The following is a 17,075-nucleotide window of genomic DNA, read 5'->3' on the forward strand; positions in this document are numbered from 1 at the left end:
CTCTCTCTTCCCAGCTCTGAAGACCAGTTGTGCTCAAATGTGTTTGTTAAATGGTACCAGATGCCTCTGGATAGGCATCCTGAGCTGGGATGTGTGGCAGGGCATGTGGACAAAGTTGTTAGCTATAACCTTCTCCCTGCTGTCATGAGCGAGTCTGAGACCCAATCCGGGAAGTGGGGAGGCCCGAGGCTGGTGGGAGATGGGGGACTGAAGCGAGATGGAAGTAGCCAGGGTGCACGTGTCTTCTGACTTCAGAGAAGGAAGAATTCTTGTGAACCTAACATTTATCACCTGTCTGGTGTTGAACAGTGTTTAACATGCTTTATTTTCTTGCCTTCGAGGATTGCTAAGTGGGCGGTTTGAATTGGGGGTAGCAGAGGGAGGAAGAAAAGAGTCGGGGTACCTGGTGTGTATCCTCTTTCCCAGCCTCATCCTGGGACTGGCAGGTAGAAATGGTGAGTTTGGGAATACAGGTAGAGACTACAACAGGGGAAATGGGTGAGGAAATTGGAGACTGAATTCAGGACTTTCCTGCCAGATTGCACCCAGCCTGGGGGCTGGGGGTGAGAAGAGGGGTGGGAAGCAAAGGCTGTGGGGGGCCGGCAGCAGGGCTGCAGGGCAGAGCAGGGCTGGAGATGGGATTTGTCATGTGGCCACTGCTGGGGGTGGCTGGGTGTCCCAAGATGATCAGTGATAAGAAGCAAGTTGTGTCTTGTCCAAGGCTACTTCCTGCCCCCTTCCCCCAGCCCCAGCCTCTGCCGAACAGATCAGAGTCCACTCTGGGGAAAGCCACAGCAGTTGTCTTTATTTATGTCAGTGACTAAAGGCAGCAATGGTGCCCCGAAGGTTAGCAGCAGTGGGTGGCAGGAGGGAGTAGGGGAAGGGCACCAGTCTTGGAAAGAGGGAGGGACTCCTACTTCTCCCTCCCTCTGCCTTAGAGGGAGATGGGGACCCTGGAGCGGGCCTCTGAGCTCCACTCGTGGGCACTGATCATCTCGTGCCCGCCAGTCTTCCCGTGGGCCGCAGAACAGGCGCTCAGGGTGAAAGTCTCTGCCCCAAGCTGTCCTGCCTCTAGGCTTCAGGAACACAAACCAGTGTTTTCACTCTGCGTGCGTCTCGGGTTCCCAAATTATGAAATAGGGTGCTACCTACAACACGGGGGTACGTTTTGTATTTGACTACGAGGGGACAACAGGGGCCTTGGCTTAGAGAGTAGCGGTCACTGTGGGGAGGAGGGGCTCGGGCGTGCAGCAGAGGCTTTGCCTAGCAGTATTTGCTGGGGTCAGGCGGCAGCTGCAGCGGCTCCCAGGCCTGGGTGGACAGGGATTACGCAGCCAGGAGAGGGCCTTTAGAGCTGGGACAAAGTGGGCCCTGCCCCCAGGACCAGCAGCCTCTTTCTTTCCTGTTTCACCATCTTCAAGAGGATGAGTCACTTTCCTGATTCCCACGACCCAGAGGCCAAGTGTAACTGCTCACTCCCAGCCCCCCACTCTGATGTCTGGCCTCATCCCAACCGCCTCCTCTACCATCTCTACCTGCCCCCCCCTCCAGCCTGTATGGGGTGGGGGGAGTCCTCCTGGGCTTGACCTCTCTGTGCCCACAGCTCGGGGCCAGGCCCCCTTCTACTCCCTCCCAGCACCCCTTCCCTCACCACTTACACTGTAGTTCCCCCAAATGCCCACGGCATGCCCACGTGGCAGCTCAGTGGGGCTGAACCACTTGAACCATCACTCAGGAGGCCCCTCTGCAATCTGGGCAGCCCAGGAATTCTGTCCGGCGACTACTCCAGGTGGCAGGATAGCCCCACCCATCCTCAGACTGGTCAGAGTCAGTCTAGAAGAATAAGCCCCTGGCCAAGGCCTCCTTGCCTGTGGGGATTCCCCTGCCTGTCTCAGAGTCTCGGATTTCCTCCACCAGCCTGAGGAAATTCAAAGGCCCCATTCCCAGATACCCCCAGACACCTCCGGCTCTGGCAACAGTTGCCATGACAACAGGGATTCGGGATACGGAGGGTGATTTATTAGGTCTCCCTGCCCTCCCCAACTTCTCTCCTCCCTCCCAATTCTAACCCAAGCTGCTAGCCATGCCCCTCCAGGCTGCCCCTTTGGAGTGAGTGCCCTGTTAGAGTTGCTGGGTGCTGGGTGGGTGCTGTCTGATAGGCTTAATGCTGATGGAGCCTAGGGCAGCAAGCTGACATAGAGACTGAGGGGGAAAAGGAGCAGCTGGGGTGGGTGGGAACTCAAGTCTGGGGAAATTAACTAGCAGAGGAGAGGCAACTACCCCAACTCCTGCTGCAGGCCCCTCATACTGTGGGGCAGGGACCACCAGGTGGGTCCTGCCTCACATCACATCCTTGTGCTCCTGCTTGGACTCCTTAATGACCTGCAGGGGACAGAGAAGGTGCCACGGTTAGGTTAGGAGCTCACACAGACTCTAGGTCCACCACAGCTAGGCTATGGACCTAGACAAGTCCCCCGCCTTCCTGGGTCATCTTTTCTATGATAGTAGCCAGAACACCCCCATGCAGCAGTCAGAGGGGGAGATGAGGTAACACGGGCAAACAACTAGCACCGTGCCTGGCACATGGTGAGCTGATCTTGTAAGATTAGCTGGTACTGTTGCTGGTGTGATGGGGAGGGGGTTATGACCAATCCCCCCATCCCATTCTTCTGCCAGGTTCCTTTCACCAAGCTGCAAGTTGAAAGTTGGGAGTGAAAGCTACTAACTTTAATTTTCTTTCTCTCTCCCCCAGGCCTGGCATGGGGGCACCTGAGTCTGAGGGTGAGACAGGGAGAAAGCTGGAGTCAGGACCCCATCCAGTGGTCTAGGCACCCAGGCTCCCCTTAGAACTGCCAGTGGAGGGGCTGGGGAAATGAATTACATCCGGGTTCCTTCCCCTCTTGCAGAGCCTCCCAGAGGAGCGCTTTGTGAATCATCAACAACCTTCTATGTGCCAGTCAGGCTTTCTTCCAGAGTCTGCTGGGGCCAGAATCTGGGATCCACCCTCCTCACCTCTCCGTCCCGCATCTCCACGGTCTTCACCACGATGTTCCTCTTGAGGTGGCCTTCTGTCACGGAATTGGTGTCCAGGCTGGTTTCTGCAGGCATGAGGAGAGGAGGCCTCCATGGGCTTTCAGGGCACTAGACATCCTCTCCCACCCTCGGTTTCACCATGAAAGCCCCAATCATGAGTACAAAAGCCTAGCCAATCAGGCAGAGAGGGCATAGGCTCTTCCAAAGGGGCTGGCAACCTCCTAAGTCCCCATGGTGCTGGGCAAGTCCTTGCTGCCCTGCTTACTCTCCTGGCCTGGCTGCATTTCAGCCCCTCTGCAAGCCCTCACCTGGCCCCTGGCTTCCTGACGACCCAGCGCCGTACCAAGGAAGGAGCACGTGGGTTTTGAAGTCAGGCAGGCCAGAACTTGAGTCCCAGCTCAGCCACATGACTGTGGGCAAGTTAATTTACCTCTTCCAGCCTCAGTGTCCTCATCTGCAAAATGGGGATGCTGTTGTCTACTTTTCTACGTGGGAGTGAGGAGTCAGTTAACTGAAATAATGTTTGTTAAACAACGGGCACACATTAGTGCTCAATACACGTGGGTCCCTTTCCTGTCCCCCTTTCTCTTTCCTACTTCTCTCTGCCGCTTCTCTGGGCCCTAGTGACCCTTTTCTATCTGGCATTTGGCAGTATTGCCTCTACCTGGTCTGCCTGGTTAACCCTTCTGATGCTGAACTAAGCCCTGGGACATGCATAGCTAGTGTTCCTAAATTTCTAGCCCAAAAGAAAGAAGAATTTATTTTTCCTTAGCTAAGAATCATTTGAGGGCCACATACACTCTCTTTTCCCCTCCTCAGAGAGAAAAATATAACATGTCACACTCACTAATATTTAAAATTAAGAGCAGGGGACATAAAACTTTATTCACTCCAAGAGCAGCAGTCCAGGGGGAAATAACCCTCTAGGTTGAATCATCACTGAGCTGAGCAATGGCGCCTCAGGGACAGACGAATCAGGCAGAGAGCCTGGCCGCCGGGCACAGCGAGACCCTAGGGGCCCTTCCAGGGATGGGAAAGAGGTGAGGCAGAGGCTGGCATTTGCTCAGAGGCCCCAGAGTATCTCATCTGTGCATCCGAGGACTGATCCCCTTGAACACCGGCCAACTCTGCTACTTTAACCTACATTTACCCTGTGCCAGGTCCTGGGCTGGGTGCTGAGGTTGCTGGGAAAATGACACAGGCTTGGCCCTTTAAGGAAACCTGGGAGGAGGGAGCCCAAGAGGATGGGGAAAGTGGGCTTGGTGAGGCTCGCTCCCTATCAAGCTGGGAAGAGCACCGTGTCTAGAAGGCAGGCAGGGCAGGCAGCTAACCGAGAGCCGAGCCGGCGGGGGCTCCATTTACAATCTGGTGAGCCTGTATTGGTATAACCTGTATTGTGAGTCTTTTGAGGTGTCTTGTGACCTTGTGACCTTCCCCTTCTTTGGTGCTTTTGCCCCCTGTAGTGATAAGCAGTTAAAAAAAAAACACACAAACATCAAACATTTGGATGGGCAGAGCTTAATCAGGGATCTGCAGACAGGACAGAGGTTGAGACCGTCACCCAGTTCTGCAATGGAATGGGGGGTGGGGATGGGGGTGTGGGGTGGGATAAAGGGCAGAGCAGGCTGCAAGCCCCACCTCGAATGCTCTGGGATGGTGTGTTCTGGCTAGAAGTTCTGCGGTGAATCATGAAGGTCCCCATGGAGAGCCCCAGGCCCGTTTGCCCTGGTCCTGGGCCCCAGGCCAGAACAGCAACCCACAGGCCTGGGGGAGGGGGCAGGAATCCAACACTCTGCCCACAAGATCCTGTTCTACTGACCTCGGATCTGCAGGTTGGAGAAGGTCTGCACAGGAATGGTGATGCTGAAAGACAGCAGAGAGAGAGAGGGGTGACCAGGCTGCCCGAGGATATCCCCAGGCCAGGATTTCATGACAGCGTTGAGGCTTTTTTCCTTGCCAGGAAAGGCTGACCCCATCTTTTAGCTTCCCCAGCAGCAAACACACTCCTTGGAGCTACCAAAGCCGGCAAGGGGCCTGGATATTGTGAGGGGAACATCTCTTTTCAAAAGAGAGTGGATGCCTGGAGGATGGCAGAGAGGAGGGAAGAGTGGCGAAGAGAATTCCCAGGAGGCAGAAGACACTGGTCAGGGGAAAAGAAGTCCGATTTTTGTTGGGAGGGTGGGGAGTGAGCCTCAGTTTGGGAGGTGACCCGAGTCCTTACTCTGGGACCTAATCAACATGGGCTAAATTGAATCCGTTCACTCATTCATCAGACATTCATTGAATACCAACTGTGTGTCAGGCAAGCACTGTGCTGGGCACTGGGATAGGAGGGAGCTGGACGCAAGACTGAATGAGACAGTCCCTGAAGGGAGCAAAGCAACTCCAGGGAGGGGCCAGCAGGGAGGGCTGCTAGGCAGGCCTCACCGGTTCTCTTCGCCCTCCAGCAGCTTCCTGTAGGTGGCGATCTCGATGTCCAGGGCCAGTTTAACGCTGAGCAGGTCCTGGTACTCCTGCAGGTGGCGGGCCATCTCGTCCTTGAGGCTCTGCCCCTCCTCTTCCAGCCGGGCCAGCGCCTCCAGGTAACTCGCCGCCTCCCGCGCGTGGCGCTCGTCCTGCTCCCGCATCTGCCTCTCCAGGGACTCATTCTGTGGGTGGAGTCGGCTGGTTTCTCGAGGCCCCGCCCCCGCCCCGCCCCGCCCCGAGTAACTTCAGAGCTCCGCCCCCAGCCCTGGTCCCAGACCCTGGCCCTTTTCCAGCACCTCCTAGGGCGGCAGGTCCCGTCCTCAGGTTCGCCAGCCTCCGCTCGCGGACCCCTTCCGCCCCGCCTCTGGCCCTGCCCGCGCTCACCGTGCCGCGCAAGGACTCCAGGTCGCAGGTTAAGGCCTGCAGCTGGCGCCGGTAGTCGTTGGCCTCGTGCTTGGCCTGGCGGAGCAGCTCCGCGTTGCGGGCAGCGGCGTCCGTCAAGTCCGCAAACTAAATGGGGAGAGGGCTTTATGCTGAGGGGAGGGCTGGGGACGCTTATGGCTGGAGCTGTGCGGGCCCGTGGGGAGGAAGATGTCTGGAGGATCAGGGAGATGGGCGGGACCCCAGGGTTGTTGTTCAGCTCACCCCAGCCAATGGCCCTGGGTGGGATTATTCGCAGCGACTGCGGCGCGTGGACCGGGGACACAGAAGACACTGCTACGCCTCTAGCACCTAGCACAATGACTGGTCAGGGAATGCAGGAATGAACAGTGTTTGCCGCGGAATCCAGAATCTCCAGCACTGGCAGCTCCATCCGCGTGACCGAACCCTGTCCTTCTCCACCTTACACAGGGGATTCTGGTGAGCAGAGCTCTGTATTCTAATAGCCCTGCTGCAGTGAAGCCCTCAGGGCTCCATCACGTCTTGCCCTGCTCGGAACCATCACTGGCTTCTGCCACTTACACTCCTCAGCTCCACGCCCTAGCCCAGGATCTCTGGGCCCCTACCTCTTTGTGCTTTTCGGCCGCTACTCAGGCTCTGTCCTGCACTCTGAACGCCCCTTTCCTCTTTACTTTATGTTCACAGGCTTCCAGTCCTGCCTGGCCCCAGGGCCCTCCCTTCTATGCTATCCTTCCTGTCCCCACATTGTATATAAACTCTGCCCTGCTGTGTTCTCCGTAGACCTCATTATTGAGTGACATAACATCTCCCTGGTCAGACATGTCTCCGTATCCTGGGCAGAGCTGGAGATGTAGTAGATGCTCAATAACCCAGGATACAGACACATCAAGAATGCAGGCTTCCAAGTGAGATAGCTAGGGTTAGAAATCCAGCTCTACTGCTTAGGAGCTGTGTGACGTTGGGCAAGTTGGTTAACCTCTCTAGACTTTAGTTCTCTCATCTATCAAAGAACAGTACCTACTTCATGGTAAAATAATCCATGCAAAGCACAGGGCCTAATATACAACAGTGTTGGCTAATAGTAATAGCAATAAGTACTAATAAGTACTTATTGGAAATAATAGTGCCTGTGTAGCCCCGGGCAAGTCACCTCACTTCTCTGGTGAAGGTCAGTCACTCAGAGAGGATCCTCCCCCAGCTTCCTCCACCCTCCTTCCCCAGTTCTTTTGTATGGAGCCAGGAGGGCTGCCTGGAGGAGGCAGGCTGGCCCAAAGTCAGGGCTACCTTGGAGCGGTACCACTCCTCCGCCTCATGTATGTTGCTGGATGCCACTGCCTCGTACTGTGTCCGGATCTCTCTCAGGGCTGCTGTGAGGTCGGGCTTGGCTACATCCATCTCCACGTGGACCTGCTGCTGAGCCAGCTGCTCCTGGAGCTCCCGCACCTCCTGGCCAGGGTGAGAGAAGGGATGCCAGGGCTCAGGGACCAGGCTGCACCTGGGGTTTCCCCACAGCATCATGCCCTCTTCTGTCTGTCCCTCGGACACAGAAGTTGGCTAAGGGAGATGGGCATTCCTAGTTGGAGGAAATGGCATGGCCCAGGCTAAGGGAGGCGGGGGTAGTTTGGGGGTCTCATGGTGTCCTCCTCCCAGGCCTGGAAGGCAGGAGCGCTGAAAGTGTGCCTGTGTTCTCATGGGAGAGTGACTGAGTCCTTGTGGTGTGGGTGTGCCTGTGGGTTCCCAGGTTCCCTGAGGCCCTGGATTCCGCATCCATTATCTGAAGTCAGAGCTCAGCGGCGGCAGGGGGTTTGTTCGTTTGTTTGTGTGTGTGTTTTTATGTATGGCTCTCATTTAAATGGAGACAGATGGCAGAGGGAATGGAGTCAGAGAGACTAACTGTGTGACCTTAGCAAGTTCTTTAACATCTCATGGCTTCAGTGTCCTCCTCTGTGAAAAGGAGATAACACTGGAACGGTCCCTATCTCACACGGCTGTAGTGAAGAAAAACAGGAGGCAACGAGGCCCGTTGTAATTCTCAGTAAGTGGAGTGTGTGTCTGTGTGCATTTTACCAGGGGCGGGAGATGCTCTCTTGTCTATCATTTTGTACCCCGGCCACACCACGAGGCATGTGAATTCCCCAGCCAGGGGTGGACCCCGTGCTCCCTGCAGTGGACGCACACAGTCCTAACCACTGGACCACCAGGGAAGGCCCTGTCTTTATCTCTATCTCCCTTAGTCTCTCTCTGTATCTCTCTCTGTCTTTTCTCTCTCATTTTCTTTCTCTCTCTGTCAGTCTGTCTCCTCTCTATGTCTGAATATCTCTGTCTCAGTCTCTGTCTCTCTGTCTCTTTTCCTCAGTTCCACTCTCTGTTGGCCTTTCCTCCCTCTGCCCTGGCCTTACCTCCTCATGGATCTTCCTCCAGAACCGGATTTCCTCCTCCAGAGACTCAGTCTTCCTCTCCAGATCCAGACGGCCCAGGGTGGCTTCATCTGCCTCCTGGAGTAGGGAGGAAGCAAAGGGCCCCTCTGACCCCAGACTCCTCCTCCCCACTCCCTAGTCTTATCTGATCCCTCCTTTTGTGGCTGGGGGGAGCAGCACACTGCTCTGGAGGGCTGGGCTTGGGGGCTGTGTTTGGGTGGGCTGCCATCAACACTTCCCCCCCCCGGCCCCTCCCCTCTACCACCCTGACCTGTCGATAGGCAGCCAGGTTGTTCTCAGCCTCCAGCCTCAGGTTGGTTTCATCCTGGAGCCTGGGGTAGGGGGACACATTCCTGGGTCCGGGCTCTTCTGAGGACTATTGGACCCCTGCCCTAACCTCCCTGGAGGTGGCTGCCAGAGAACCGCCCCCGCTCCCTCCCAGGACCAATGTGAGTGGCAAGAGGAGTGAGGGGCAGATGGACTTGGCCAGGTGGGTGAGCAGACAAGGGCCTTTGCTCTAACTCATTACCAAGGTGCCTTATCAGGGTTGCTGCACCTGCTCCTGCTCACACAGGCACTTCCACCAATGTACACTCACTGCTGCACACACACCACACACACGCACACACACCACACACACCACATACACACCACACACACACACCACACACCACACACACACACCACACACACCACACACCACATACACACCACACACACCACACACCACATACACACCACACACACACCACACACACACCACACACCACACATACACCACACACACACCACACACACCACACACACACACACCACACACACACCACACACACACACACCACACACACCACACACACACCACACACACACCACACACACACCACACACCACACACACCCCACACACACCCCACACACACCCCACACACCACACACACACCCCCCACACACACACCCCACACACCACACACACACACCACACACACACCACACACAAACCACATGCCACACACACACCACACACACCACACACACCACACACACACCACACACCACACACACACCACACACACCACACACACCACACACACACCACACACACACCACACACCGCACACACACCACACACCACACACACACACCACACACACACCACACACACACCACACACACACCACACACACCACACACACCACACACACACCACACACACACACCCCACACACCACACACACACACCACACACACACCACACACACACACCACACACCACACACACACACCACACACACACCACACACACACACCGCACACACACCGCACACACACATATACCACACACACACACACCACACACACACACACCACACACACATACCACACACACACACCACACACACACCACACACACACCACACACACACATATACCACACACACCACACACACACCACACACACACACCACACACACACACCACACACACACCACACGCACACACCACACACACACATATACCACACACACACCACACACACACATATACCACACACACACCACACACACACCAAACACACACACCACACACACACACCACACACACACACCACACACACCACACACACACACACCACACACACCACACACACACCACACACACACACACCACACACACACACCACACACACATACACACACGGCCTCCGGCACTTGAAGTCACACAGGCATGCCCTGCCAGCCCAGCAAGGACCATGCCCCTGGGGTTTCCTCTGACCTTTGGAAATGGGTTTTATTAAGATCTCCGCTTTACAGCTGTGCAAGTTGAAGTGTCTTGACTAGGGTCATAAGCTGGTGACAGGCAGAGTCTCCTGTATTCTGAAGCCGGTATTCTGCCTGCCCTTTCCCTCTCTTCCTGTAGCCCCAGCCCAGTCCTCCTGGTACATACCAATCTTCCCTTCCGGTTCCCCCTCTAGACAGACCCAGGCTCAGAATAGGTGCGCTCCCCGACCGCAGTAACAAGGCCCTGCAGTGAGTGAGACGCAGAGACCCTCCCCGCTGGGGGTCCCTGACTGTCCCACACAGCTTTCCCCAGCGGGGAGGCGCTGAGAGTACCTGAAGGTCTTTGGGAATCCGATCCCTGAGATCCTGGGCTTCCTCCCAGGCCCACCCTCATCTTGGGGAGCAAGGGCCACCCTCTCCTCCCAGAGGTGGGAAACTGGGGAGCAGGGAGGCAGAGCCCCTGCCCGAGACTCTGCAGGCCTGCAGGTGCTCCCTCTCTGGGGGTGGGGGGCGGCTCAGTGCTCCCTGTTCGTGACGCCCCTCTGCGGCCCCCTCCTCACTTCTGCCTCAGGGTGCCCAGGTCCTGCGCCAGATTGTCCCTCTCCACCTCGAGCCGGGCGCTGTTGGCGGTAAGTTGGTCAAGCCGCAGCCGCAGCTCGCGCAGCTCCGCCTGGTAGACGTCGGCAAGCTTGGTGGGCTCCTTGGCCCGCAGCTGGTTCAGCTCGGCAGCCAGCGCCTTGTTCTGCTGTTCCAGGAAGCGCACCTTCTCGATGTAGCTGGCGAAGCGGTCATTGAGCTCCATCATCTCCGCCCGCTCACTGGCCCGGGTCTCCTTGAAGCTGGAGTTGAGCGCCCCGGCCAAGGAGAAGTCCACCCGGGCCGGGAGTGCAGGCGGCATTCGAGCCAGGGACAGGCGGGTGCCAGGACCCAGGCGGCGGCCCCCCACCCCCATCTCTGAGGAGGAGACATAGGAGCGGCGAGCCACTGAGGTGACCCGTCTCCTCTCCATCCTGTCCTGGCTCTGCCTGCTCCTGGGATGTGCTGGCTTTATGGAGGAGGACCTGGCCTGGCCCGGCCCAGGCTGCCCCTGGCAACACCCCCTGGCATAGCCTAAGTGGGTGGGGCTGGGCCGCAGCCCAGCCATGGGGAGAGTGCCTCTCATGCCCACCGAGGTCACTGTGCCCAGAGACAGGGCCTCCTGAGCATGCCAGCCCCAGCCTGGCTCCAGACAGAGGTGCTAGTGGGCAGTTCCCGGGGCCGATGCTGCGTCTGGGGCCCTGACCACTGGACAAGGAGACCCTTTCACTGGGACGGTGGGTCAAGGAAGGGCTGGACCAGATGACCTCTGACCTGTCTTCTAACTTTTAGATCCTATGACCCAGGCCTTTCCTCACTCAGCATTCTCAGGCACACTCAGTGCCTGTTAGATGCTGGAAATCTGGTGGAAGACAAACCTGTTCCACATCTTCAAGGAACAGCCTATGTTACAGTTTCCTGCCAGCCTCATTCCCAACAGATTCCTGGAGTCCTCCCCTCTGAATACAGGTGTTCTACATTCCTGCTTTCTCCCCATCTGCAGGTGCGGGGCTGTGGGCCGGAATTAGAACCCGCCCTTTGTCTGGAGGGTCAGTCAATTGAGGCCTCTGTCTAGCAGTGGGGGAATGATGGAAGGAACGTGGAGCCCCTTACAGGGTAAGTGGGGGCAGGCGCTGTACTCTCTGGCCCTCCCCCTGGGTCACCCTTAAGCCCCAGCCTCAGCCTCATCGGGCTCACCCCTTCCTTGCCCAGCCTCCCCACACCCCCTCCCAGAGCGCAGGCCTTGACAGCTCCACAAAGCACTTATGAATGAGCTGGCTGTCCCAACTCCCATCTTTGTTCCTGTAACACCCCGTTTCCCTGGCCACCTCACTCTCACACTGGAGATTTATCTCCTTCAAGTTCCCACGCATCGAGCTGAGAAGCTGGGAAAGGCTTCTGGGGAATCGGTGGGTTTGGGAACCTAGGAGCCAGTGGGTTTGAATTGGGAGCCTGGGGCCTGGGCCCTGTTGCCCCTTGAGATTTCAGATCCAATCACACCTTCTATCTGGTCCCCTGGGGTCAGTACCCTGCCCAGGCCCTTCACCCATCTGTGTCCCTGGACTTCTGGGAAGTGGGCAGCCTTCCTCTCCTGCCCACCCCCCGCACCGCCCCACTGCCCACTGCCCATGCCTGGGCCTCTGATGCCTTTTCCCGAGCACTTGCTGAATGGAGCCTTGTTCTCCACTGCCGGTGAGGGTGTCGCGTGGCAAGGGCAGCCCTTGCAGGGGGCTGTGCTGTTTTTATCCCAAGATGCCAGCCTGTTGGGTGGGGTGCAGCCCAAGTCCCTTGCTCAAAGAGCTTCTCGGAAAGCATCTGATGGGGGCTGGGGTGCAGCAGGGAGCAGGCTCTGTGCCCACCCCTGACCATTGTGTTTGTGCCAAGGTGAGTCATTCAGTGGGCACAAGGGGAAGCCCTGGGGGTAGCCCAGCACTGCCAGGTCTCCAGCTCTGCAGACAGGGTCTGGCTACTCGCCTCCTCCCCAGCTGTCAGAGCCAGCGCAGCCCCTGAGCTCCTGTCTGGGCAATGCCCCCTCGTCCACGCCAGGGGAGATGCTTTTCATTCGGGCAGGTTACAGGCTGCTTGCCAAGATTTCCCCGTGAGTCCCAAGCAGAGAGAGGAGGTGAGAATCCCTAATTCTTTAGCAGAGTCTGACCCTGGGCCTGAGCAGTATCATGGGGAGGGGAATCTTGAATCTTGAGGAGGGGGCACCCAGTCACTTGATCCTGCTGTGGGTTGAGGGGCCGGGGAAGGATGGGGGCGGGGAGTGACATTAAAGGAAGAACAAGACTGGGGACAAACCCTTGCCCCAACTCCTCTCCGTGGCTTGGAGAGGCTGCCCTTCCAGCTTGCAGGGCAAGTCACAGTGTGTGGCCTTCTCTCTTTGTACAAGTGAAATCTAGTTGAAATGAGCGCAAAGCGGAACTGGAGGGAAAAGATGTAATAGAGCAGGAAGGGCTTGTCAGGGACTCTCAGTAATTGTGTCTGGGAGACAGGGGCTCAGCTCGTTTCAGCAGCAGCAGATGAGACCCCCTCTTTAACCCCTTCAGCCACTCGCTGGGCCCCTGTCACCCACCCAGGCCCTCTCCCTCCATCTTCAGCTCCCATCCAACCTTCAGACCCAGCTCCACACTCAGCCCTTAACTATCTGAAGTTGTCCACACAGTGAAGCAAAGAAATAGATAGACTCAGTCATGGTTGTTTGTCAAACCTTCATTATTTTTTATTATACCTTCATTGTAGAAAAATCAGCAAATACAGATAAGCAAAACAAAATTTAATTAGCTATAATTTTGCCACCCGGAGATATAAACATTACCGGATTTTTTTCTACACATATAAATTCAGTTTTTAAAAGTAGGCTCATGCTGTACAAATTATTTTGTAACTTGCTTTTTTTTACTAGACAATATGTTGTGAACATCTTTCCATATCAGTAAATATTTATCTACATCATCATTTTAACAGTTGCATGGTTTTCCATTACGTGCATTAATGTAACCAAGCCCTGTTGTTGGACAGTTATGTCCCCTCTCCCTCTGTTCTAGGTCACACCGTGATGCACATCTGCCTCAGGCAGACACAGCTCCCGGCCTCCACCTCTACCCGCCTCCTCCCAGCCTGACTCAGGCCCCATTCTCTGTGGCGCCTCCTCTCCTGCTTCCCCAATCCGAGGGCCTCATCATCCAAAGCCTCGGGCCAGTTCCTAGACTGACTTCCGGACTAGACGGCAGAACGCTGCGGGTCCCAAGAAGAGGATGCCCGGACACCCTTCCACACGGCCTTCGGCCAAGCTGCGCCCTGCTGCAAGCCGAGTTGGGGACAAGATGACCTCCCACTCCCTGTGCCCATCTTCTACGTCAGAACTTGCCAGGATGCCCTCCTGCCTACAAGGCCCAAGTTGATCCCAGGATAGATCAACACGTCACCCGGCCTCAACCTGCACGCAAGGTGCCCAGTGTTTTCCAAACCTGCCAGCCTCTAATTCAAGGGGCCCTTTTGTCCCTTGACTGCTGCCCACTGACTCCGCTTGTGCTCCTGCCACTCTCCCGGTGCCTGGCACAGCACGGTGGTCAACAAGTGAGTGGAATGGAGAGAACATGGATCTCTGACCAGTCCATCCACTCAGTGACCCATCTCTGAGGAAGGAAACTGGCCACTAGATGGCAGTGCTGAGCTGACCAGGTCCGAGTGGCCGGGTGGACATAGCCCTCTGGAGGCTGGAAGAAAGTTGGTCTCACAGCTCTAGGCAGGCTTTCTAAAACCCAAATGTGCATCACTTTGAGGGCTCACTAGAACTGCCTCTGACTGCTGTGGCAGTGCTGTCTAGGGGAGAGAGCAAGGCCATGGCCACTCAATAGCTGTATGATCTTGGATGACTCAGGAACCTTCTCTGAGTCTCCATTTCCCCATCTGTAAAATGAGGTCTAGACATATTTACTTCCAAGGTAGTTGTGAGATAAAATCAGTGAAAAGCCGGACACAGCAGGTGCTCGACAAATCCTAGCTTCCATTTAATAACACCTGCCAGGTGCTTCACCTGTTTCCATGTTAGCGCATCTGTGATGGGGTGGACCCGGGGGGCTGGGAGCTGGGTCTTCCAGGGGAGCGGCCATGTCCTGTTGACTCCATTGGGGTTGGGGCAGGGACAGCATGTGGGCAGGCCCCCCCTGCAAAGGGCAGTTACCTGGCAGTGTGGACAGGATGTGGGGAGGGGGCAGCACACTTTGCCCCCAGATCACTAGTTGTTTGTGGCTTTGGGTCTCCCAGGGGACATGTGAGAGTTATGTCCCCCTGTTCTGGAGGAGACTCAGAGTACAGGCTGTCTCCCAGCCTGCTTGCTCTCCTCCCTGACTCCCACAGTGGGCTCTGTCGCTCCATCCTTGCCCTTCCCCAGCCCTTGTGGGCTTGAGACCCACAGCTCCATTGGCTTGAGAACCCCTTGGTGTGTCAACATCTCCCATGGGTGCGAGTCTCTTCTGCACTTTAGCCTGAGGCTTCCCAAGGACAAGACCCCCTGAAGATGGGGTCCTCCCGATGCTAGACCTATGTTTTCCCATCAGACTGGGATGCACCTAAGGGTATGGTGTGTCTCCCCCTTCAGACTCAGGCACCCACAGGACAGGAGCTGCCCTTTCCCCTTGGATGGGAGCCACCTAATGGGAGAACCCATGGTTCACTGTCAGCTGGGAGCTCCCTGAGCGCAGGGGTCTCCCCTTTCTGTTGGAGGACGGTTGGAGGATGGCTGCCTCCAGCCAGGGATGGTTCCTTCTCTGATCCCGAGCCTGTGTCCATCCAGCTCTGTCGGCTAGAAGCGCCCGACTCCTTGGCTGCAGAAGGGCTCCTGGCTGAACCCCTGGACTCCTTCTCCTTCGCTTCCCCAGCCCCTCAGCCGCTGGAGGCACCAGCTCATTCGCCTTCACAGACCCAGGGGCCAGGCTGCTGTGTTGGGGTTAATAAGCTCGGGGCCTTGCTCTACTCCTGCCTCCCCACCCAGCCAGGGGCCGCTCAAGCCTGCCCCCGGCCTCTAACCCTGAGACCAGCTCTTTAATTGCTTTCCTTGGTCTGCTCTGCTCCCTGCTCCCTTCTGTCTCCCTGCCTGACTGTGTCCCTTTGGGAGGGTGAGAGGCGGGGACCAGATGTGTCCCTGGAGGGAGGAGAGGGCTGACCGGCGGCCTGTTATTTCCAATCCAGTGGTCCTTCAAATGGGCAGGATGAGCCCGGGGTAGGGCTGCGGGTGAGCCCAGGGGAGCCCTGGGGTGAGCTAGAAAACACAGCCATGGTCTCCAGGCTCTTGGGTACGACTCTGGTCCCTTCCTCCACCCACAAACTCCATCCCAAGACTTTCTAGGTCCCTATTCACAAAAGAACTGTGGAGAAGGGGAAGATAGCCAGAAACTAGACTCTGTCTGGGAAGCAGGATCCCCCAAACCTAGCCAAGAGCCAAAGAGACATTCTGGGGGAAACTGGAGGCAGATGAGCAAGGGTCTGGGAGGCAGGATGCCTGAGTTAGCAGCTGCCAGGGAGGAAGGATCCCCATGGGGTGAGGATGTCCCCTGTGGGTGCCAAGCCGATGGCTGGCGGTGGGAGGACCCAGTGGGAAAAGCCCAGTCCCTTCCTCTTGACACATCCTAACACTGACGGAGGTTTGGTTTACTCTCAGGTGACAAGGACTCCATCCTGACTCTGTGTGAAGGGACCATGTCTTGTTCTGTGTCTGCAGCTCCTGACACTGAGCCTGATTCTCTGAACTGGGCAGGAATTTGTGCCCCCGGGGTGGAGCCCAGACCTGAGCTTCGGGGCCTGGAGTGGGTGCATAGAGCCTGGGAAGAGAGGACGTCTAAACTCCCTGAAGTAGAGGGAGGGGCTCTGCGTAGGCCCTCAAGGCGGAAGAGGCAGGCTGAAGCCGGGAGGGGGAACCTAGGGCAGTGGACGGGGGAGCCATCTATTGCCGCCTCTGGCGGATGACTCTATGTGAGAACAATCCAATCTCAGAGCCTCATCGCTGCCCACGGAGGTCAGCTGGGAGCCGGCCGTCAGCTCACTGCCCCCCTCAGCCCCTGCCAGCTCCCTGGACCAGCCAGGCTGCCTCCTTGTGAGCGGCCCCTCTCAGCCCAACCTCCCGTGATTGAGGGCAGGAGCCACGTGTGCTTAACTCCATTGGCAGAGTCTTTGTACATTTAATGGGTCACCCGAGAGCACATTTTGCACCACGGAGCCACAAATGTTTGCTGAGCGAATGGTCAGCTGCACAACATCCTTGTCAAGAGTGACCTCTTCCCCTTGCAAGCTGCCCCCAGCCCTCGTGCAACGGAGCCTGTTGGGCGAAGCTTGCCCTCCTGGCCCTGGTTACCAGCCACCTTGCCCTGTGCCTGCTGCCTCTGCGCTTGCAGGGGTGATGGTGA

At 56.9% G+C, this 17,075-nt stretch overlaps 1 protein-coding gene across 2 annotated transcripts; it reads right to left on the reverse strand.

The window, feature by feature from the left end:
• Nucleotides 1–1,675: 1,675 nt before the first annotated feature.
• GFAP (glial fibrillary acidic protein) lies at nucleotides 1,676–11,127 on the reverse strand. Of its 2 annotated transcripts, XM_060134418.1 has the most exons (10): nucleotides 10,656–11,127; nucleotides 8,590–8,650; nucleotides 8,301–8,396; nucleotides 7,186–7,347; nucleotides 5,884–6,009; nucleotides 5,461–5,681; nucleotides 4,853–4,896; nucleotides 4,365–4,490; nucleotides 3,013–3,098; nucleotides 1,676–2,382 (listed from the first exon to the last, which is right to left on the reverse strand). In XM_060134418.1, the coding sequence occupies exons 1-10, from the start codon at nucleotides 11,102–11,104 to the stop codon at nucleotides 2,341–2,343; spliced, it is 1,413 nt and encodes a 470-aa protein (XP_059990401.1). In that variant the 5' UTR covers nucleotides 11,105–11,127; the 3' UTR covers nucleotides 1,676–2,340. The 2 variants fall into 2 exon arrangements, with proteins under 2 accessions (XP_059990401.1, XP_059990400.1); XM_060134417.1 differs by lacking the exon at nucleotides 4,365–4,490 and having other exon boundaries at nucleotides 10,656–11,126.
• Between the last annotated feature and the right edge of the window lie 5,948 nt (nucleotides 11,128–17,075).

Source organism: Lagenorhynchus albirostris, chromosome 20 (assembly GCF_949774975.1).
Source record: "Lagenorhynchus albirostris chromosome 20, mLagAlb1.1, whole genome shotgun sequence".
Lineage (NCBI taxonomy): Eukaryota > Metazoa > Chordata > Mammalia > Artiodactyla > Delphinidae > Lagenorhynchus > Lagenorhynchus albirostris.